This window comes from Erinaceus europaeus, chromosome 14, assembly GCF_950295315.1.
Source record: "Erinaceus europaeus chromosome 14, mEriEur2.1, whole genome shotgun sequence".
Classification (NCBI taxonomy): Eukaryota; Metazoa; Chordata; class Mammalia; order Eulipotyphla; family Erinaceidae; genus Erinaceus; species Erinaceus europaeus.
In genome coordinates, this window is record NC_080175.1 from 2,663,520 (window position 1) to 2,686,111 (window position 22,592).

Consider the following 22,592-nt stretch of genomic DNA (forward strand, 5'->3'; position numbering starts at 1 on the left):
CACAGTCATGATCTTGCGCCAAAGAGAGCCAATACACTGCTTTCTGGGTCATAAACCCCAGACCCCACCTACACTGCCCAAGCCACCCCTGTAACCACTGCCGTCTCTGAGTGGTCCTTCTCGCCCTCAACAAGAGGGTTGACTTGGGGCTGGGCGGTAGCGCAGCGGGTTAAGCGCAGGTGGCGCAAAGCACAAGGACCGGTGCAAGGATCCCGGTTCGAGCCCCCGGCTCCCCACCTGCAGGGGAGTCGCTTCACAGGCGGTGAAGCAGGTCTGCAGGTGTCTGTCTTTCTCTCCTCCTCTCTCCATTTCTCTCTTTCCTATCAGACGACAACAACAGCTATAACAACAATAACAGCTACAACAAGGGCAACAATAAGTGCAACAAAATGGGAAAAAAATGGCCTCCAGGAGCAGTGGATTTGTGTGCAGGTACTGAGCCCCAGTGATAACCCTGGAGGCAAAAAATAAATAAATAAAATAAAAGAAGGTTGACTTAAATGTTTTCTTTCTTTCTTTTTTTAAAAAAAGATTTTTAAATTATCTTTATTTACTTATTGGATAGAGTCAGCCAGAAATCGAGAGGATGGAGGAGATAGAGAGGGAGAGAGACAGAGAGACACCTGCAGCCCTGCTTCACCACTTGCAAAGCTTTCTCCCTGCAGGTGGGGACTGGGGGCTTGAACCCAAGTCCTTGCATGTCGTAACATGTGCACCTAACCAGGTGCGCTACCACACAAACCCCTCTATTATTTTTTTTTTTTATTGCCACCAGGGTAATCGCTGGGATTCAGTGCTGGCACTATGAATCCATCACTCCAGGTGGCTATTTTTCCTTATTATTGTTTTTTTTTTCCTTTCTTTCTATTATACTTGGTAGGCCAGAAGAAATTTAAAGAAGAAGGGAAGATAAAGAGAGAAAGAGAGAGACAGAGAGACATCTGTAGACCTGCTTCACCATTTGTGAAGCTTTCCCTCTGCAGGTGGGGGCCGGAGCCTTGAACCTGGGTCCTTGTGCACTGTAAGATGTGTGCTCAACCAGGTGCACCTTCACTCACCCCCCTGTTCTTATTTCTCCACTTCTGTCCATGAGTGAGATCATCCCATCCTCATCCTTCTCTTTCTGGCTTCTCTCATTTCACAGGATTCCTTCAAGTTCCATCCAAGATGGGGTGGAGAAAGTGACTTTATCATTCTTTTTTTTATTATTAGTGATTTAAGAATGATGAACAAGATTGTAAGATCACAGGGGTAAAATTCCACACAGTTCCCACCACCAGACTTCTGTGTCCCCTCCCCTCCATTGGAAGCTTCCCTAGTCTTTATCCCTCTGGGAGTCTGGAGCAAAATTCCTTTTGGGGAGCAGAAGGTGGGAGTTGTGGCTTCTGTCACTGCTTCTCCGCTGGACGCAGGCTTCACTATTCGTCGTAGGTGAGGAGAAGTGGCGGCATTTCTGAATAAGTTGAGCTCCAGACCCCCTCATCCCACCATCGCATGGACCGTGAGCCGTGTGTGCGTGAGCACTGAGCAGTATGTCAGGCAGAACAACGTCCAGCTCTGTGTGCGGATAGCGGCTTTCTTGACTCAGTATCATGCTGCTCTTTTTGCCTTTGCTGTTGGACTCCTCTGGCCCTCCCGGTCGGTCAGATGATCCAGAGGGGCAGGAATTATGGCTGTTCTATCTTTCCCATGGGAGATGGTGCTCCCGGGGTGGACCAGAGCTCTCACACCCGCCGCTGTGTGCCCTGCCTTGCCCTGCCTCCCCCCCAACCCCTCCGGCTGTCAGTCCCTATCACTTGCAGTCACTCTGTGCTGTTGTTTTCAGTGGCACCTGAAAGTGACCCTTCTCCTCAGGGTGGCCGTTCCTGTGTGTGGGTAGGAGTCTCCCTTGTGCCTTTCAGCTTTGCCTGGTAAAGCAGGACTCTGAGAAGAGAAGGACTCCTGCTTCCTTTGTCCAGGGCCTTGTCGATCACTGACTTGGATTCCAGGGACTGTGAACATTCAGCCTCTCTCTCTAGCTGGACAGACTCTGTGCTCCAAACTTGAATGCCACAGAAAAGACAGACAAACGCTTCTTTGACATCTGAGATGGGTCCAGGTGACTTCCAGGGCGCAGGGAAAAGCTGCGGAGACAGCTGGACTGCAGCACGGAGGAGCTGGGCAGTGGCACAGAAAGCCTCTCTCTCTCTCTCTCTCTCTCTCTCTCTCTCTCTCTCTCTCACACACACACACACACACACACAGGCTTACACAGACATGGGTCTGTGCACAGGCTTTGCCACTGGGACCCAGGGCCAGCAGGCTCTGGAGTTGGGAAGGCCAGGCTCGGCCTGAGCTAGGGTGCTTCCCAGGCTGCTGCTCTCAATACCTGGGAGAAACAAAGCAAATTGTGTTTGCCAGGCTGGCTGGCCCAAGTCACAAGATTCCGAGTGTCATGCAGCCCTGTGGATCTCCTGCAAAAACGCCACCATTGGGGCATGCCGCCGGGCGCGCAGAATTGGGAGTGCACCGGGCTTTTCAGATAAGAACCTTCAGCACGGGACTCAAGAATCATGTGATGTTCATGGACCTTGTCAAGAGCACCTGGCTCCCCTCCCAGAGACGAGCCAGAGTCTGTGGGCTCCACATGTCCCAGGCCCTGCGCAGAGCTGAGAGCACGGCCGGCAGATATGAGGTATGGCTGAACCGGGGTGCCCTGTGGGTGTACCCCCAGGCCAGAGGCCTGGGCAGACAGCTCAGGGCTCCCAGCTGGCCTGAGCTATCTACCCATCGCGTGCGAGATTCAGCTGCAACTTTTCTTCTCTCTCTTAATTTCAGATTTTCTAGTGTGGGTTGGGGAGGAAGGAGCTTGAGGCAGCAGACTTAGCCACGGAGGGGGCTAGGCAGCAGTTCCAGACAAGGTCATGAGGGATAATTTGTATTCACGTTTCCAAAGAGCTGTCCGTGTCTGTGAGTCCCCTCTGCTTAAGCCCGGTAACTCTGCCAGGGGCTGTTTGTCTCCTGAGGGGTGGCGTAGTGAAAGTCGCCTGCTCTGATGGCATGAAGAGAGCGGTTCACGTTAGGCCTGGAACAATGGTACTTATCCATTTAATTATTTTTGTGAGCCCTTATTTTCAGGCAGAAACTAGTTCGGGGGAAGAAAGGGAGCATTCCAGAGCTTCCGGATGTCAAAGTAAGATAAACGTATCACTGTGAGGCATGTTTGTATCCCGGCCCTCGGAGCAAGTGCTCGTGAGGACTTCGCGGGGCTTCACTGGACACAGAATCACATATAACGCTGTCAGGGGGTCCCCTGTCTGCACCAACACACGCCACAAGCAAACCGCCAGCGTTTCCTGTGGAGCCGCCTTTCTGAAGGCTGAGGCTGTTGTCCGCAAAGCTTGTTGGCAGAGCCGTGCTCCGCTCTGCTGCTATCTATTTCCAGGCCAAGGGAGAACCTGTTCTGCAGGCTCCCAGCCTGGCTTCTCCCACTTCCAGACCTGGAATTGTGAATTTCCATGGATGCGACAGAGACCCAAAGGCAGCAGGAATACCGATGCTAATTCAGTGTGTGGTAGTCGTTCATTAGCCGACTGCCTTCAGAACAGAGAAACCCGAGATGCTGTAACTCACCGTCTTTAATAGGACGGGGCACAGACTGGGCCAGAATCTCATTGCTGTGTGGTTTTCACTGAGGCTCTTGTCCAGCCTTTGTTGGGGTGAGACTGGCAGGTCATATCATCTTGCTCTTTTTCTTTGACCAAAGTGTTTGTGACTCTATTTAAAATCCTCAGTGACGGAGTATCCTCATGTTTCCTAATTTTTATGTATGAAACTTCATAAGCTCCATTCGCAGTGTGGACCAAGGAGCAGGAGATGGTAGAATATGTCAACTGGACTGAGAATCCAGTGCAGAAATATTTTGTTTGTTTCTCTGATCACCTGTCACAGCCAACAGCTGAAGTCAGGTGCTTCTAGCCAAATGTTCCCAGGATTCTAAGTCAACTCTTCTTTTTCTTTCTTTTCTTTATTTAAAATATTTATTTATGTATTTTGTTGCCCTTGTTGTTTTATTGTTGTAGTTACTATTGTTGTTGTTGATGTTGTCGTTGTTGGATAGGACGGAGAGAAATGGAGAGAGGAGGGGAAGACAGAGAGGGGGAGAGAAAGACAGACACCTGCAGACCTGCTTCACCGCCTGGGAAGCGACTCCCCTGCAGGTGGGGAGCCGGGGGCTCGAACCGGGATCCTGACGCCGGTCCTTGCAGTTGGCGCCACGTGCGCTTAACCCGCTGTGCCACCGCCCGACTCCCCTTCTCTTCTCTTCTCTTCTCTTCTCTTCTCTTCTCTTCTCTTCTCTTTTCTTTCCTTCTCCGTTTTCTTTGTTTTCTTGACAACAGGTTTTATTGCTGGGACTCGGTGCCTACACTATAAATCCACTGTTCCCAGTGGCTGTTCCCCACCCTAATTTTTATTGGAGAGGACAGAGAGAAAGTGAGAGAGGAGGGGAGAGAAATAGGGCCGGGTGGTGGTGCACCCAGTTAAGCGTACATAGTTCTAAAGGCAAGGACCCGCACAAGAAGCTGGGTTCAAGCCTCGTAACCCCCTGCAGTGGGGAACACTTCATAAGCAGCAAAGCAGGTCTGCAAGTGTCTGTCTCTCTCTCCTTCTCCTCTCTCAATTTCTCTATGTCTTATCCAATAAAATAAAATATAATAAAAGGAAAAATGACCACCAGGAGCAGTGGATCCATAGTGCAGACACCAGGCCCTAGAAATAACCCTAGCAACAAAGATAGATAGATAGATAGATAGATAGATAGATAGATAGATAGATAGATAGATAGATAGACAGACAGGGAGACAGGCAGGCAGGTAGACAGAAAGACACACAGACAGACAGACAGAATTAAAGACCAGCTTCACCACTCATGAAACGTCCATTCTGTGTCTGGGGACTGGGGCTTGAACCTGGGTCCTTGTGCTTGGCAATATGTTCCCCTCCAAGTCTCCTTGAAAGTCCAAGGCCACCTGTGGTGCCAGGCCGGCAGCTGGGGGTGATCTGGCCTCCTCCACTCGGGCAGGCTGGGCTTGGCACCCCTCAGGTGGGTCTGCAGCCCTGGCTCTCAGATCCCTGCTCTGTTCTCTCCCTAGCAGAGTTCAGTCACCGGGCTGTTCTTCCCATCTTTTCCCTCTGGGTCTTGTCAGCTCCACTTATGTTGGGAAACCAGCGAGAAGTATATTTCCACATTCAATTTCCAATTAACAGAGAGAGTCCAATTAACAGTCCCTGGACCGGACCCTGTTGTCAGACCCGGCCCAGTGACCCCTGGTCTTCCCAGCTCCAGGGTCATCGGTCACCCTGCAGGGGCTTTGACCAGCAGGTACCCCATGGAGTGGAAAATGAGCGAGGTCGCCCAAATGAATCCCCGGAGCCGCGAGGTGCCTAGGGAAGAGACCGCCCGCTTCTGCCGAAACAGTGAGCTTGAGAGATCCTGGAAGACCAGGTGACTTCCGTGGCCGTCCCAGGAGCACCTTTTACCCACTGGAGTTGAACGGAAGGTCTGAGGGGCTGGGAGGGTGCTGAGAACCTAGTCCGCACGTTGGCAAAGGCTTCGTCCTGGTCTGATCCTGGCACCTGCCTATGCCAGGGCTGAGTGGTGCTTGGAACCTCTCTCTTTTCCACACTCCTTCCTCCTTTGTACTCTCTCACAATAAGCAACTCTTGGGTGGCTTAACTGTGTGGTTAAATGCACACAGTACTGTGTGCAAGGACCCGGGTTCGAGTCCCTGCTTCCCACCAGCAGCTGGCATGCTTCACAAGTGTCCTGTGACCAGGTCTTTGAGGATGATGCTGGCTCATCTGAGCAGGGACTGCACTTGCAAAGCATGCACCCCACCACCCAGCCACACCCCCTGCCTAGTTTCTTGTTTTTACATGAGGGAGGGAGAGAGAGAGAGAGAGACCACAGCACCCCCATCATCTCTGGAGCTTCCTAAGTGCTATCCAGGGTGCTCCTATGTGGTGCCAGGAGTGAATGACGTCCTAGCAGCTCAGTGCCCTCCCGCCCTACTCATTCATTCACTCATTCATCCACTCATTCATTCATTCATTCATTCATTCATTCATTCATTCATTCATATTTTTTACTGCCGCCAGGGTCATTGCTGGGGCTCAGCACCAGCGCTATGGGTCCTCTGCTTCCGAAGGTCATTTTTTACTTCTTTCCAATTTTCATTTGATAGAATAGAGAGAAGAGAGAGAGAACAGGAAGATGGAGGGAGAGTAAGAGAGACACCTGCAGACCGTGAAGCGAACACCCTGCAGGTGGGGAGCGGGGGCTCGAACCCTGGTCCTTGCGCTCGGTGATATGTGTGTTTGAGTGGGTGTGCCACCGCTCGGCCCACCCACCCCTCAGCCCTGTCTAAATTGGGGTGAGCTCCGAGTCCCTCCCAGCTGCCGACCAGCCTCAAACCCTGCCTTCCGGATGGTTCACTGGACACAGGCTGGAGCCAGCCTGTCCTGAGCCCTCTCCTGCCCCCCATCTGCTCACCGGGGACATGGAGGCACAAAGAGGTAGGCAGACTTTGCCAGGGGCGTGAGCAGTTGGGGGAGCTGTCTCCTGGGCCCCAGAATCTGACGCTGCTAGGTTCTCTCTAAAGGTTTATTTATCTCAAGTTGTGGGAGTAGCATAGTGGTTATGCAAAGGACTTTCAGGCCTGAGTCTCTAATGTTTCAGGTTCAATCCCCGGCACCACCATAAAGCCAGAGATGAGTAGACCTCCTGTCTCTCACTCTCTGTGCATCTCTCTCTTATTAATATAACATAAAACAGGGTTCAGGTCCTGGAACAGGATGGTGGAGGACCTAGTGGGGGTTGTATTGTTACGTGGAAAACTGGGAAATGTTATGCATATATATACAAACTATTGTATTTAATGTTGACGATAAAACATTAATCCCCTAATAAGAAAGGATAAAATAAAACATTTAAAAATATTTTGGGGAATGGTTGGTGGCACACCTGGTTGAGCGCACATGTTACAGTGCGTAAGGACCCGGGTTTGAGTCCCTGGTCCCCACCTGCAGGGGGAAAGCTTCATGAGTGGCGAAGCAGGGCTGCAGGTGTCCCTCTGTCTCTCTTCCTCTCTATCCAACCATTCCCTCTCAATTTCTGGCTGTCTCTAACAAATAAATAAAATAATAAAAAAATTAAAAAATATTTTGTGTATTCCATATGAGAAAGAGAGAGAGGAGAGATCACAGCTAGGCACATCACAAATCGATCTACCTGCTAAGCTCCCCCACCCCGAGAGCAGAGAATGGACTCTAACCTGATAAGCAGGTGAGCTCCGGATGCAGGACCACACCCCTGCTGTTATGTTTCTCTGACCAAGTAGCCCAGAGGAATCCCAGAGGCTTTTCCACGGAGTTGCCTGAGTGAGGAGAGGGTGGGTGAGCTGGCGGGTGGGGGGCGGGCCAGTGGACAATGGGGACTGGTGCTGCCCACTCTGAATGGCCTCGCGGATGCTCTGTGCAGCTGTGGGCACGCAGCTCTGCTCTGAGGCCGGGGCGCAGGGGCAGTCAGTGCCGGGCGGATGATCCCACCGCTTCTGCTTCTTGCGTGGTGCTGGGGGTGGGGGCAGCTTTGACCATGACAGTCACTGCTGGGGACCTCGGGCTTCTGAGCTGTTCTTCTACCAAGTTAACCGTGCTAGACCTGCAGGGCTGGGGCAAGACCAAACCTCTGGGAGGCTCTCCCTCTTCCTCCTCTCGTCTCTCTCTCTGTCTCTCTCTTCCTCAATGCATCTTTCCTCCTCTTTCTATATCTTTCTTTCTCTCTCCCTCTCTATCTCATCCCCCTCCCTCTCTACCTCTTCTTCTCTCCCTCTCTTTCTTTCTCTCCCCTCCCTCTCTCCCTTCCTCTTTCTCCCTCTCTCTAACTCTCCCTCTCTTTGTCTCCCCTCCCTCTCTCCCTTCCTCTTTCTCCATCTGTTTCTATCTCTTCCTCTCTCTTTCCCCCTCTCCCCTCTCTCCCTTCCTCCTTCACTCTTCCTTTCTTCCTCTCTTTTTCTCCCTCTCCCTCTTTCTCCCTCCCCCCATCTCTCCCTCTCTGTCTCTCTCTCTCTCTCTCCACCCCCCCCTCTCTCTCTGGAAAGATGTATTTATCTACTTAAGCAGTGATATACAGTGAGACTTCAGAGCATCAGCCTGGCATGTGGGATGGCTGAGGTCAAACCTGGGGTCTCTGCAAAGGCTTGCAAAGCAGGTGCTCTTACCACTGGGCTACCTCCCTGACTGCTCCTCTCACTCTGCCCTGCTCATTCCCTTCCCTTCCCTTCCTGTGACTTAGCCACCCTCCTGTGATTCTCACACAGCTTCTTGTCACCCTTGTTTTGTTTGTTTTTGGCATTTCAGGTTCTTTCTTTCTCTAGGAGGACAGATGAAACTATGGAGAGGAATTACTGAGATGGCACAGCAAAGGCCTCCACACTGAGGACACACTGGGCCCCAGGAGGCACGGCAGAAAGCAGACACCCAGGGTCCCATGACTGGGGCTCTCGGCTTCACTCCTGTACCATGTGGGCATGACAGCTCTCTTTATGGCCATGCCGGGGACTGAACCTGAGACTTGAGAGAGCCTCAGCCCTGAGGGCCTCTTGCATAACCTCTGTGCTATTTCTGTGCTCTGAGATAAATAAATCTTTTTTTTTTTTTTTTTGCCTCCAGGGTTATTGCTGGGGCTCAGTGCTGGGGCTCTGAATCCACTGGTCATTTTTCCCATTTTTCTTTTCTCATTTCTTTTCTTCTCTTTTTTTAATGAGACAAGGCAGAGAGAAATCAAGAGAGGAGGGGAAGACAGAGGGAGAGAAGAAGACAGACACCTGCAGCCCTGCTTCGCCGCCTGTGAAGCAACCCTGGGGTCCTTGAGTGGTCCTTGCACTTCATGCTGTCTACGCTTAGCCCGGTGTGCACTGCACAGCCCCCGACCCTCAGTCTTTACAGAAAACCCCACGTGGATTTCTGGGGCGGTGGGTGGCGCCGTGGGCGGTGGAGCAGTGCCAAGGTGACCCAGCCACATGCCGTGTCTACAGTGAGCTGTGGCCCCAGAGGTCCCAGCTAGCCGGCACAGGGAAAGAGGCTTTGGGAGCTGGTCTTCCTGGAAGACTGGCTGTTCCCCATGTCTAGCAGGAAGAGTGAGAGTTGGTATGAAGGAGGAGGAAACAAAGACTCCCCCTGGGTTCAAGTCCCCAGCTCCCCACTTGCAGGGCAGAAACTTCATGAGTGGTGAAGCAGGTCTGCAGGCCTCTCTCTCTCTCTCTTTTGCTTTCTCTCTCTCTCTCTCTCTCTCTCCTCCTCCTCCTCTCTCAATTTCTCTGTTCTGTCCAATAAAATGGAAAAAAAATGGTCACCAGGAGCAGTGGATTTATAGTGCTGGCATCAAACCCCAGTAATAACCCTGGAGGCCATAAATATGTAAGTAAACAAGCAAACAGTGGAACAGAGATTAACCAAAGCTCACTGACTTATTGCTGAGCTGAGTCCTGTGGTGTGGAGTCACAGATGTTTGTTTCAGCTGCGATCAGCTGCTGAGAAAAGGAAAAAAAATAACTTGTGGAAGACAGGATGCGGATTATTTCTCTGTTGCAGCAGAGCAAGTGACCTCTCTCCCCCTCCCCCCCGCAGTTTAGTAGTTTAAGTTAATACAGTTTTTGGTCCATGTGAAACATTTCTCAGTTTTCTGCCAAACAGTCTTCCCCCAGATTAGGTCCCCCTCCACCTTCAGGCACCGGGACCTGAAAGCCCCCCACCCCCAGAGTCCTTGACTTTGGTGCCAGACACCAAGCCCAGTCCGAGTTCTGCTTGGTGTCTCCCCTTCTGTTCTGATTTCTCCACTGCTGTCCATGAGTGAGACCATCCCGTCTTCATCCTTCTCTTTCTGGCCTGATGGTCACTTAGTGGCATTTAGGTCAGAAGTTCCTGGTGTGGGCTTTCTGCTCCTCCCCTTGAAGACCTCTCTAGACAGAGCCAGATGTGATGGGGCTGGGGGCTCAGCCTCCGCCTCTGCTCTCCAAGCCTCCTTGCCCCGCCCCAGCCCCTTACCTGGGTTCCACCACTTCATCTTACCTGTTCCCATGTGTCCCCCATCTGTGATCCTGTGAGGGAGTGGTTTTCCGTGACCATGACAAGTGGCCACTAACATCCTTGGTGTTCATTTAGCAGTTGAAGTTCTGTTGAGGCATCTGTGACTGAAGACCTGGGTCCTGATGCAGATCAACTTGGATTATTTTTTTAATTGTTTATTTATTATTAGATATAAACAGAGAAAGATAAATTGGGAGGGGGGGGAGAAGGAGAGAGACAGAGAGACACCTGCAGCCCTGCTTCACCCTCATGAAGCTTCTCCCTGTAGGCGAGTACCAGGGGCTTGAACCCGGGACCTTGCATGCTGTAATGTGAGTGAGTGCCCTCTTAAACTTGGCCTCTGGCTCTGCAGGAACCTCCCCTCTCTGCTGGCAGTTGCTTCCTGTAGGAGGCAGAGTTAGCAGATGCTGAAGGGTTGGGGGGTGGACAGCAGGTAGGACTGCTCAGGGTTCCCTGAGGCGTTGTCACACTGGTTGGGCAGGACAGGCCTTCCCAGACACCAGGCAGCTCCTGCAGCTGTTCAGAGGCATCTCCCAGATGTTCAGGCCTCCCCAGATGTTGAGAATGTGCCCAACAGGTGCACCTTTGCTGTGTGGGTTACTTTAAGCTGAGTCTCATCAGGGCCCCTGCAGCCTTGTAAGGGGATGTCAGCACCCCACCCCCCATCTCCCTGAAAGAATGAAAAGGAGAGAGGCTCACCTAGAATTAGTCATTTTACTTTTTCCTTCCTTTTTTTTCCCCCAGAAATAACCTATCAGAGAAAGCTCTCTGCACAGAGATGCCAAGCACGGGACCCTGGCACACCTGGTCCTTGTCACGTGAGGAGTCCTCTTCCCTCTCTCAGAAGGCTGGGCCCCTGTCCCATTCCCTAGTTCAGGACGGAGACCCCCGATGTCTCCTTATTGACCTTGGGGCCCACGTGTCTCTGCAGGGTCCCTGTGCTCACCCGGTTCAGTTTGCTTTTGTCTCCTAACTTGGTGTGGATTTGATTACTGAACCAGCCCAAAAGGGGCCCGGAGGGCTAGGGGTTTCTCTCCCCACCATTGCTCACCACTCCTCACTGATGTCTTTACATATAAATGATGATAAGCCTGAAGTCTCCTTGCTTCCAGAATGGGCATGAGGGCAGTGGTTCCTCCCCTCTAGAGTTGCCATGGAGATCACGAACAGCCCAGAAAGCCTTTATCCTGGTATTGTCGCTGGCATTATTCAGTTATCAAGCCATTAAGGAAGCTGCTCTGTTGTCCTTAGTAAGTAAAAGGCATCACTGCCTCTAGTTTGGAGAAGGTGTGAAGCTACATTAAGGGCCCCTTTGAGATGGTTTTCTGTCTGTCTGGGAGGAAAGCTCTCATGGAAAGAAACCTGTGTGTAAGAGAGAACTCCACCGCCCTTCGCCCCTCCCCCACTCCCAGCTCCAGGGGAGGAACAGGGGAGTGAAGAAAAAGAAATATCCTCTTCTCTGTTCCTTTGGGAGAAGAAAAGCAGTGGCCATTGAGTTAAGAACTTGTCTTGTGTGTGCGGTTGACTTCACAGCACTTCCCAATGTGTGGCACAACCAGGGTGACTTTATGATCCATTCTGAGGTCTCTAGGTGGAGAGGGAGAGGGAAAGGGAGAGGGAGAGGGAGAGGGAGAGGGAGAGGGAGAGGGAGAGGGAGAGGGAGAGGGAGAGGGAGAGGGAGAGGGAGAGGCAGAGGCAGAGGCAGAGGCAGAGGCAGAGGCAGAGGCAGAGGGAGAGGCAGAGGGAGAGGCAGAGGGAGAGGGAGAGGGAGAAGGGGAGGGAGAGGGAGAGGGAGAGGGAAAAGGGGAGGGAGAGAGAGAGAGAGAGAGAAGCAGTGAACAGTAAGTAGTGATGGGGTAAGAAGTTTCAACTGGGCGCTCAAGAAACGGGCCTCCTTTCTGGAATCTTCAGCCCACATTTTAAAGTCAGGAGAAAATGTTGCAAATGATAGGGAACATAATAGAACAGGCTGGAAGGAATGCTTAAGGAACCAGGGGAAATCTACCTCTTTGATATACAAAACAGTGCAGCTAAATTTGACTTTGTAACTGATAATTAACATGCACCTATTATGGAATTATTTTCTCCCCAGGCCCAAGGTTGGCAGGAATTGAGAGCAAGTGCCTCTCCCTCCCTCTCTCCCTCCCTCTCTCCCTCCCTCTCTCTCTCTCTCTCTCCCCTACCTGCAAACGTACAGGAGACTGAGGTCCTCCTGGTGGGTAAATGGAGACAGAACTCTATACCATTTCTCACAGCTCTGCCAGGGCCAGCTGTCTTCAGCTGTCTTCCTCCGTGTGTTCCATCCGAGGAGGAGTCATCAAATGACTCCATGTTGAACTGCCTCCTCCTCAAACCCAGGACCCCCCAGCCCCCACCCCAGATGCCAGCCTGGGAGACAATGACTTGAAAGAGAAGCTGAGAAGACAGGCAGGGCTGAGGCACAGCCACCTTCACGCAGCTCCTAACAAGCAAGGCAAGAGCCCTACCGTGTGCTGTCAGAGAAGGGACATCATCGCAGTAATAAAAGGCAATTGAGAATCCGAATGAAGAATCTGATGCTTTTCACGCTGATTTATTTCCGATTAGGCAGAGTCAGAGCAGATGTAAACAGGAAGAGACGGAGCATGAAGGGGGATCACGGCAGAGTGACCAACCTGGGCTTTGAGTGGCTGTAGCCGCAGACTTGCTGTAGTCAGAAACCGCACAGGTCGGTCCCCAGTCTTGACTAGCTGGGGAGGGAGGGAGGGAGGATGCCTGCAGCCTCACGGGACAGAGGGGCTGGGTGGTCTTCCAGCTCAGGCTCCTGCACCTGCTTCAGCAGGGACCACCCTCAACCCGATGAGAACACCGGGAAGATGTCACCCGCCCTTGCCTGGGTCCCACCGACGTCAGCCTCTGTTCTTGCTGTGTCAGGGCTAGGGCTTCACTTTTCTGGGCGACTTAGAGACGGAGACAGAAGGAGAGGGAGAGACAGAAGGAGAGGGAGCCATGCCACGGCCCTGAAGCTTCCCCAGTGCATCCGAGCCAGACTTGGTGGGTTCAAGCGGCCCACAAAGCAGGGGCACTTCCCAGGCCCTGCCCTGCTCTGCTGTTGTTTTCATTTTGGCTCTTGACATTTGGGGACCTATGTAGTTCAGAAATCTCTGCTCTCCTTTCCTTTGCTTCGCTTTCTCTGCACACCGTGTGCATGAAAGAGAGTGGGGAGGGGCTGGAGGTGGGGTCCCCTAGACACCTGGATTCTTAGCCTGCCCCCTTCTTTCCAGGGCTGGGCAGGGGGGACTTTGAGTCCTTGCTTCATGTGCTCAGTACTTTGCAGAGACCAGTGCCCAGCACACCCTGTTACACACAAGCACGTGTGCGCTCTCTCTCTCTCTCTCTCTCTTTCTCTCTTTGATATGACGGATGCTGAACACAATGTTCTAATCGCTCTGCTTCTGACACTGGGTAGCTCCGACCTAAGTGTTCATGTAATGCCTCTATAGGCTGTGCCTATAACATGCACAGTGTGCCCCCTTGGAGGAAACGGTGAGGAAATGGGGAGATGGGTGCACAGACACCCCTGACTCAGGGGCTGCCACGCCTATCAGTGGTCGGCAGGACCCGTCCACCATCCTCCACCTCAGGCTTTTGGTTGGGGTCCAGGAGCCCCTCTCAGGAAGGCTGTGCTTCCCAGCTCGCCCAGAGGGGTCTGAGGCAGCACCCTGTAATTAAGCTCACTGATGTGTTTGCAATAGTGTGTATGAATATTCACCCCCAGTGGAATTAATTAATATTATAGCCTCCGCTTAGTGCAGGTAAGGTTCTACCATGAGATTAGCTTTCTGCAGCCTAAAGGTTTCAGGGCTCTGCGGATCTCAGAATTGCAGATGGGGAGGGATGAGGCCACAGGCAGGACTCTGATGCCTTGAAAAGGGACTCTGCAAACCACAATCAAAGCCCAACACAAGGCCACATTCGACACACTTGCTCAGCACGACAAGGCTTGGGAGGGTCGAGTGGGAGACTGTGAAGGTCAGTTTCTAAAGGTTCTGGAGTGATTGTGAAACCAAACTTGGTCCCTGCTCAGGGCAGCAGGAGGCCACACGAGGCCCAGCAGCCTTGGCAGGAAGGGAGTTACTTTATTGCAGGCTCACAGCCAAAGGCTAGAAGATACATTTTTAGTTTATTATTGTTTATTTTATGAAGGAGGGACGGGAAGAGAGAGAGAAAGAGAGAGAGAGAGAGAGAGCAAGGCTCTGCTCATTTCTGGCCAATGGTGGTGCTAGGGACTGATCCTGGGACTTCAGAGCCTCAGACAGGAGAGTCTTTTGCAGAACCATGATGCTGTTTCCCCAGCCCTATTTTATTGGTTACATATGAGAGTTTCAAATAAGAGAGGAAGAAAGGGAAAGAAGGGAAGAACAAGAGAGAGAGAGAGAGAGAGAGAGAGAGAGAGAGAGGCCAACTCCAGAGTCCTGCGAAGTTCTGGCTGATGACAATGATGGGGATTGAACCCGAGACCTCAGAGCCTCAGGCAGGAGAGTCATTTGTAGAACCATGATGCCACCTTCCCAGCCCCAAAGCTGGAAGATATTAAGACAAGCCAACCTCCTATCCTTTCAGGGTGCCAACCTTTTATACAGATGGGAGTGGGGAGATGACTAAAGCCAGGAACTGGACTGGGGGCAGTCAGAGAGGGGCTGGAGGCCCCCAGCTCTTCTCTCCCCTAGGACCAGGGCTCCTCTCGATTCCTCCTAGAGCCAAACCCGTGATGGACCCTGACTTTTCTCTTTTGTCTTGGGAGGGCCAGGCCAGCAGATGGGAGTCCCTGACCTGCGCCTCTGTTCCCAGCCTCTGTTCCCAGACTCGGTTTCTGCTTATTTACTACAGGAGTTAAGTTCATATCTAAGGATCTTATCCATTTCTCACTCTGAGGTCACCTGTGAGGCCACACCAGACACCCGGTCTTTCAGTCTGGCTCCAGTCAGGTGTTTTGCAAGCCAGAATGTTTTCTTTTTTCTTGTCTTTCTTTTTTTCCTTCAGGGTTATTACTGGGGCTTGGTGCCAGCACTATGGATCTACTGTTCCTGGTGGTCATTTTTGCATTTGATTGGCTAGGACAGCGAGAGATTGAGAGAGGAGGGGGAGGGAGAGAGGGAGAGAGAAAGACAGACACCTGCAGACCCGCTTCACTGCTTGTGAAGCTTCCCTGTGCAAGTGGGGAGCCAAGGTCTCAAAACCAGATCCTTGTGCTTGGTACTCTGTACGCTTATCTCAGTGCACCGTTCCACCCCGTTCCATGGCTGCCAGTTCTTAGCAACATCGCCCCGCCAGATATTCGTCAGGATGTGGCATCATCTAAGTTCATTTCCCATGTCTACGCTCGACCGGACCTGCCAATATACGCGGATATCTTCGCCCACCCTGTCCAACGCTTGACGTCTCGTCACCCAATCTGGTCCCCTACGCCTACACTGAACTTCTCTGTTCCAGTCTCTTGGAAACAGAGTTGGCAGTCAGCTGAGGTCAAGAACAAACACCTCATCACAGACCCCTGTGAGCGTCAACCCGGCTTTGACCTAGCACGTTATGATTGGGCCCTCCTCAATCGCTATCGAACAGGCCATGGCCGGTGCGCCACTATGTTCCATCGCTGGGGAGCCAGAGACGACCCGAACTGCCCCTGCGGCTCCAGACAGACTATGACCCACATAGTCAACGACTGCCACCTCTCCAGATTCAAAGGAGGTCTCGAAACTTTGCATCAGGCTCAAGCTGACGCTGTTGACTGGCTGCAGAAGAAGGGCAAACGCTAGAAGAAGATCTCAGTGCACCATTGCCTGGCCCCTAGAATGTTTTCTGCAATTGGGAGGAGTCACACCTTTCTCCTTAGACTTGACTTGTTGTAGTTTTCTGTTCCCAAAGAGAGATACTAATTCCTGCACTCAAGTCTGGGTTTCTTCCTGTGATTACATGTGTGTGTCCGTGTGTGTGTGTGTGTGTGTGTGTGTATTTCGGTGGTTATTTATCCTATCTGCTTCAACTTCTCCACCTGTTAAATGGAGCCGTTAGTTGTTCTTGTCCCCCCGGGGCTGTTAGAGGACTCAATCGGGGCACCATCTGCACATAGGGACCCCACACTCAGAGCTGCTGCGGGAGCCCAGCCCTGGGATCCCCTGAGGTTAGAGGGTGAGGGCCGGCTGGAGTCTCTCCCACTGTGCGGCATTGGTGAGTCACTGTTACCTTTCACTGAATTTCAAGCTGATGGCTCCAGCTAGGGGAGACAAGGTCTGGAGGGGACTGAGTCACGACTCACTTAACATCTCGGCAAATGGCTTGGGCCTGATCAGTTTCTCTGGTCAGCACTAAGCAGCAAGGGTTACAGCAAAAGCTTTCGCTGAGCGGGGAAAGTGTTTCTGTACGTGGAGAGAATTGGAAAAGATGGTGCACGGTGAAGCAAGTAAAGTGGTGGACAGCTCCAGAATTGTTGTACTCATATGTGGAATATAGAGAATTGAATATATGAATGTGACAAAAACAAAAATCAAAATGTCAACCTATTTTCAAGACTGGGGGGGCAACTACAGTGGTTATCTATGGGGGTGAGGATAGGGACACAGACCTTTGGTGATAGGAGTGAGAAAAAACAAATAAACAATAAATAAATAATAAAGAACATTATTTCATCCTTAGGAAAAAGAGAGAAAGAAAATGTTACATGTATTTATTTTTGGGTCTCTCACTGTCCTTTTCTATAAAATAATACAATTTTAATAAGAGATATTTTTTATTAATGGCAAATAGAAAGACAGAGAGAGAGAGAAAGAGGGAGAAAGAGAGTATTACTCTGGCATACATATGGAAGATTTAAAAAAATTATTAAAATTTTTTTTTTAATTTAAAAAATATTTATTTATATTCCCTTTTGTTGCCCTTGCTGTTTTTTATTGTTGTTGTAGTCATTATTGTTGTTGTTATTGATGTCATTGTTGGATAGGACAGAGAGAAATGGAGAGAGGAGGGAAAGACAGAGAGGAGGAGAGAAAGACAGACACCTGCAGACCTGCTTCACCACCTGTGAAGCGACTCCCCTGCAGGTGGGGGGCTTGGACGGGATCCTTATGCCAGTCCTTAAGCCCCTGCACTAGTGCCCAAGTCCCTATATGAAAGATTTTCACTTGCATGTAAGCGGTGAACAGTCTTGCCACCAGTGTGACCTACTGACTTATTGACAGCGAATACCACACACTTTTCTCTCTTGATTCTGTTTTTTTTTTTTTAAGATTTTATTTATTTATTTATTCCCTTTTGTTGCCCTTGTTGTTTTATTGTTGTCGTTGTTGGATAGGACAGAGAGAAATGGAGAGAGGAGGGGAAGACAGGGGGGAGAGAAAGACAGACACCTGCAGACCTGCTTCACCGCCTGTGAAGAGACTCCCCTGCAGGTGGGGAGCTGGGGGCTCGAACCGGGATCTGTACGGTCCTTGCGCTTTGCGCCACGTGCGCTTAACCCGCTGCGCTACCGCCCAACTCCCATCTTGATTCTGTTTTTTTCATTCATGTCCTTCATCTATCGTGTTTTTGTTAATTTTAATTAATTACATTTTTTATTATCTTTCCTTATTTATTGGATAGAGGCAGCCAGAAATCAAGAGAGAAGGGGGAGATAGACGAGAGAGACAGAGGACACCTGAAGCCCTGCTTCACCACTTGTGAAGCTTCCCCCTGCAGGTGGGGACCAGGGGCTCAAACCCGGGTCCTTGCTCATTGAAATATGTGCGTGCAACTATGTGCGCCACCACCCAGCCCCAATTTTAATTAATTTTTTATCAGTGATTTAATCATGGCTCATTTGATCATGGAGTCCCACACCGCATCCACCAACACAGTTCTGCCCCCTTACCTCCCCAGGATAACCACCATAATTTCCACGAAGTCTTGGAGACAGCTTGGCTCCTTTCCCCAAGGTCATGTGTTTCAGTTCTTTGCATTGTTCGCATGAATAAAACACCCTGTAGCTGTCTTTTCAAGAAATGCAGGTCATGCCGACACCCATATCCCACAGAGAGGCAATTACAGAAGCCAGAACTCCCACCTTCTGCTCCCCAAAAAGAATTTGGGTCCATCCTCCCAGAAGGGGAGAAATGATAAGGGGAAGGTGACCAGAGGGCTCTGAAAGCCAATTCTACCAGGACCTGGAGAGAGAAGAGGAAAAAGGGAGGTAGTAGTCACAGGTGTGGGGGTGACTTGGAAAGGAAGAGAAGATCGGACCATGGGGGAAGAAAGAGCAAATCTAGACAGAGAGTTGTAGAAATATCAAGGCAACCCATAGCGGCAGCCTCAGGAGAACAGCTGCAGCTTCCAGTGAACGGATTTCTTCTTCTAGCATTTGCCCTTCTTCCGTAGCCAGTCAATAGCATCAGGTTGAGCCTGATGTCAAGTTTCGAGACCTCCTTTGAATCTGGAGAGGTGGCAGTCGTTGACTATGTGGGTCATAGTCTGTCTGGAGCCGCAGGGGCAGTTCGGGTCGTCTCTGGCTCCCCAGCGATGGAACATAGTGGCGCACCGGCCATGGCCTGTTCGATAGCGATTGAGGAGGGCCCGATCATAACGTGCTAGGTCAAAGCCGGGTTGACGCTCGCAGGGGTCTGTGATGAGGTGTTTGTTCTTGACCTCAGCTGACTGCCAACTCTGTTTCCAAGAGACTGGAACAGAGAAGTTCAGTGTAGGCGTAGGGGACCAGATTGGGTGACGAGACGTCAAGCGTTGGACAGGGTGGGCGAAGATATCCGCGTATATTGGCAGGTCTGGTCGAGCGTAGACGTGGGAAATGAACTTAGATGATGCCGCATCCCAACGAATATCTGGCGGGGCGATGTTGCTAAGAACTGGCAGCCATGGAACCGGGGTGGAACGGATGGTTCCAGAAATGATCCTCATGGAGGAATATAATTTGGAATCAACCAAGTGGACATGGGGGCTACGGAACCATCCTGGGGCACAGTATTCTGCAGTGGAATAGCATAATGCCAGAGATGATGATCGCAGTGTGGAAGCGCTCGCGCCCCATGAGGAGCTGGCCAGTCTTGCAATGATGTTATTCCTCGCGCCCACCTTTGCTGCAGTTTTTATGAGATGTTCGTGAAATGACATGGTGCGATCGAGAGTAACGCCAAGATAGACTGGCTGGGCTTCCTGCCGGATTCTCGTATCGCCAAGCTGTACATTAAGCTCACGTGAGGCCGAGGCATGGTGTAGATGGAAAACAGATGATACCGTTTTTTGCAGTGCTAGGGATTAGTCACCATTTTTTACAGTCATCAGATATCAGAGACATGTCTTTCGTGAGTGTTTCCTCGAGGATGTCGAACTTGGATGCCTGAGTTGCACAGCAGATGTCATCGGCGTAGATGAACTTCCTTGAAGAAGTTTCTGGAAGGTCATTGATGTAAATATTAAATAGCGTAGGAGCCAGAACAGAGCCCTGGGGGAGGCCACTTGAGACAAGTCTCCATCTGCTAGACTTGTCACCCAGATGCACCCGGAATCTTCTGTTTTGGAGAAGAAACGATATAGTGTTGGCCACCCATGGAGCCAGGCATCTTGAGATCTTGACTAGGAGACCATGGTGCCAGACCGTGTCATAGGCTGCTGTGAGATCAACAAAGACAGCACCCGTCTTTAAATTCTTCTGGAATCCATTTTCAATGTAAGTTGAGAGGGCCAGGGCTTGTTCGCAGGTAGATCTTCCTGGGCGGAAACCAGCTTGGGCGGGTGATAGGAATTTCTCTGTAAGAGGAGAAATACGTGACAGAAGCAGCCTCTCAAGGAGTTTGTAACACACGGAGAGGAGAGAAATTGGTCTATAGCTGGCGGCCAGTGTTGGGTCTTTCTTTGGTTTCAAAACTGCTATTATCTTCGCACGACGCCAAACTTTGGGCATAGACTCAGATTCCAAGATGTGGGACAGGAATGTAGTGAGCCATTTCTTTGCTGCGGGGCCCAAGTTAAGAATGAGTTCTGGGGTGATGTTATCATAGCCAGCAGCCATTCCCAGTTTAACCCTCTTCAAAGCATCTTCCAGTTCAGACAGTGTAAAGGGAGAGAGTTTTGGTGATAGACAAGATAACCGGAAGTGGGATGACCACTCATGGGAAATTTCTCTTTTCCAGACTGAGGGCTCAGAACTCTGCTGGTGGGAACAGGAGCTGTACTCCTGTTATCTTGTGATTTTTATAAATCAATATTAAATCACTAATTAAAAAAGAGAGAGGGAGTCAGGCAGTAGTACAGCGGGTTAAGCGCAGACGACACAAAGTGCAAGGACTGGCGCAAGGATCCTGGTTCGAACCCCCGGCTCCCCACCTGCAGGGGAGTCGCTTCACAGGCGGTGAAGCAGGTCTGCAGGTGTCTGTCTTTCTCTCCCCCTCTGTCTTCCCCTCCTCTCTCCATTTCTCTCTGTCCTATCCAACAACGACATCAATAACTACAACAATAAAACAACACAACAAGGTCAACAAAAGGGAATAAATAAACACATTTTTAAAAAGAGAGAAATGTAGGTCAAAAGTGTCTTCAAATGAAAAAAAAAAAAAAAAGGGAAGGGGGGCTGGGTGATGGCACGCCTCCTGGAGAACTTTATCTTCGTGAAGAAAAGTGTCATCTAATAGGTGTCATGGAGTAGCATTCAACCCTAATAAGGAAAGAGATTCTGGCTTGTAATGTGAACTAACCTTGAGGACACCATGCTGACTAAAATGAACCAGCTCCAAAAGGCAAATATTGCTTGACTCCACTTACACAAGTTAGAGTCACTAACGTCACGGGGACTGAAAGTAGAGCGAAGGCTGCTTCAGACTTGGGGAGGGGCATATGTTTTTCTTTACTTTTTATTGGGAGGTTAATGGTTACAGTACAGGTGTTTGCACAGGGGCACAATATCGCATCTCTAGGCCACGTGTCTGCCAAACATTCTCACCCCAAGAAGAGGTCCTTCATCAGGTACAAGGACCTGAAAGCCCTCCTGCCACGTCCTGCCACCCCACCCCTCTCCCTGTCATCTGTCCCCAGAGACCTTTGCTTTACTGCAAGACACCAAACCCAGTCCAGGTTCTGCTTGGTGTTTCCCCTTCTGTTCTCATGTTTCCACTTCTGTCCGTGAGTGAGATCAGCCGATACCACCCTTCTCTTTCTGGCTGATCTCACTTCACAGGATTCCTTCAAGCTCCATCCAAGGTGAGATGAAGGTGAGCTCACCATATTAACAGCTGAGTAGTATTCCATTGTGTCTATAGACCACAACGTGCTCAGTCATTCATCTGTTGATGGACACCTGGGTTGTCACCTATTTCTCACCGGGGGCCTACGCGGGTTGAGGGGGCGACACGTCCCCACAGGGAAACGGGTGGTGAGGGTGAGCGTACGGTGAGAGACATGTACCTGCAGGAGTGCTTCCGAGAGACAGCTCACTTATTGTACAGCAGGTGGGGTTAATAACTGTGGTTTAGGGGAGGGGAAGTAATAGCAAACCGATCACAGAGCCACACCTCATACCACAGCACGTCATGCCCATAGCATAAGACATTATGGCCACTCTCTTAGTCATGAGTTAAGGAACTTGTGATGGGGTCTCTGCCCCCAGCCTGGAGTCCTGGCGCCATCTTGGGTCCACATGGTTGAGAAGGTACACACCTATTGCCTCTCTTGGGGAGGGCTCGGGGTCCACCCTCTCAAGACTCGATGTAGAGAGGATAGGCCTTGACCCAGCCTGGGGGGTAGATCTCTCCCACACTGGGTTGCTTCCAGGCTGTGGCTGTTACACATTGTGCTGCTGTGAACATAGGTGCACACAGTCTCTTTGGATGACTGTGTTGGGTTCCTTAGGATCTGTCCCCAGGAGAGGAATTTCAGGGTCACAGGGCAGGCCCACTTCTAGCCTTCTGAGAGTTTTCACGGGGGCTGGACCCACTGACATTCCCACGAGCAGTGCAGGAGGATCCTTCGTCCCCACAGTCTCTCCAGCATTTGCTGCTGTTACCTTTTCAGATGTGTGGCATTCTCACGGGGGTGAAGTGGGATCTCATTGTTATCTTCATTGGCATTTCTCTGACAGTCAGTGACTTGGAACATTTTTTCATGTGTTTGTTGGCCTTTTGGATCTTTTCTTTGGTGAATAATCTGTCCATGTCCACTGCCCGTTTTTGGATGGGGCTACTTGTTTTCTTGTTGCTGAGTATGGTGAGCTCTTTATATTTGTAGGTGATTAGCCTCTTGTCTGATGTGCGGCATATGAAGGTCTTCTCCCATTCTGTCAGGAGTTTCTTTGTTTAGGTGGTGTTTTCTTTTGTTGTGTAGAAGCTTTTCAGTTTGCTGTAGTCTCTAACGGCACATTTTTAGGTCATATATATTTCACCATAATGAAACTTAAATTTAAAATCAATAAATATGGCTGCCTTGGAAAGTTGGTGAGCACCACTCAGAAAGCATGG

At 50.7% G+C, this 22,592-nt stretch overlaps 1 protein-coding gene across 1 annotated transcript in view; it reads left to right on the forward strand.

Annotated features, from left to right (window-relative positions):
- The first annotated feature begins 2,162 nt into the window (after positions 1–2,162).
- Positions 2,163–22,592, forward strand: part of C14H10orf90 (chromosome 14 C10orf90 homolog) — a 201,842-nt gene continuing 181,412 nt past the window's right edge. The window contains exon 1 of the mRNA XM_060171086.1: positions 2,163–2,674. Coding sequence (XP_060027069.1) covers positions 2,435–2,674 — 240 coding nt within the window. The 5' untranslated portion in view covers positions 2,163–2,434. The remainder of the gene's footprint in view (positions 2,675–22,592) is intronic.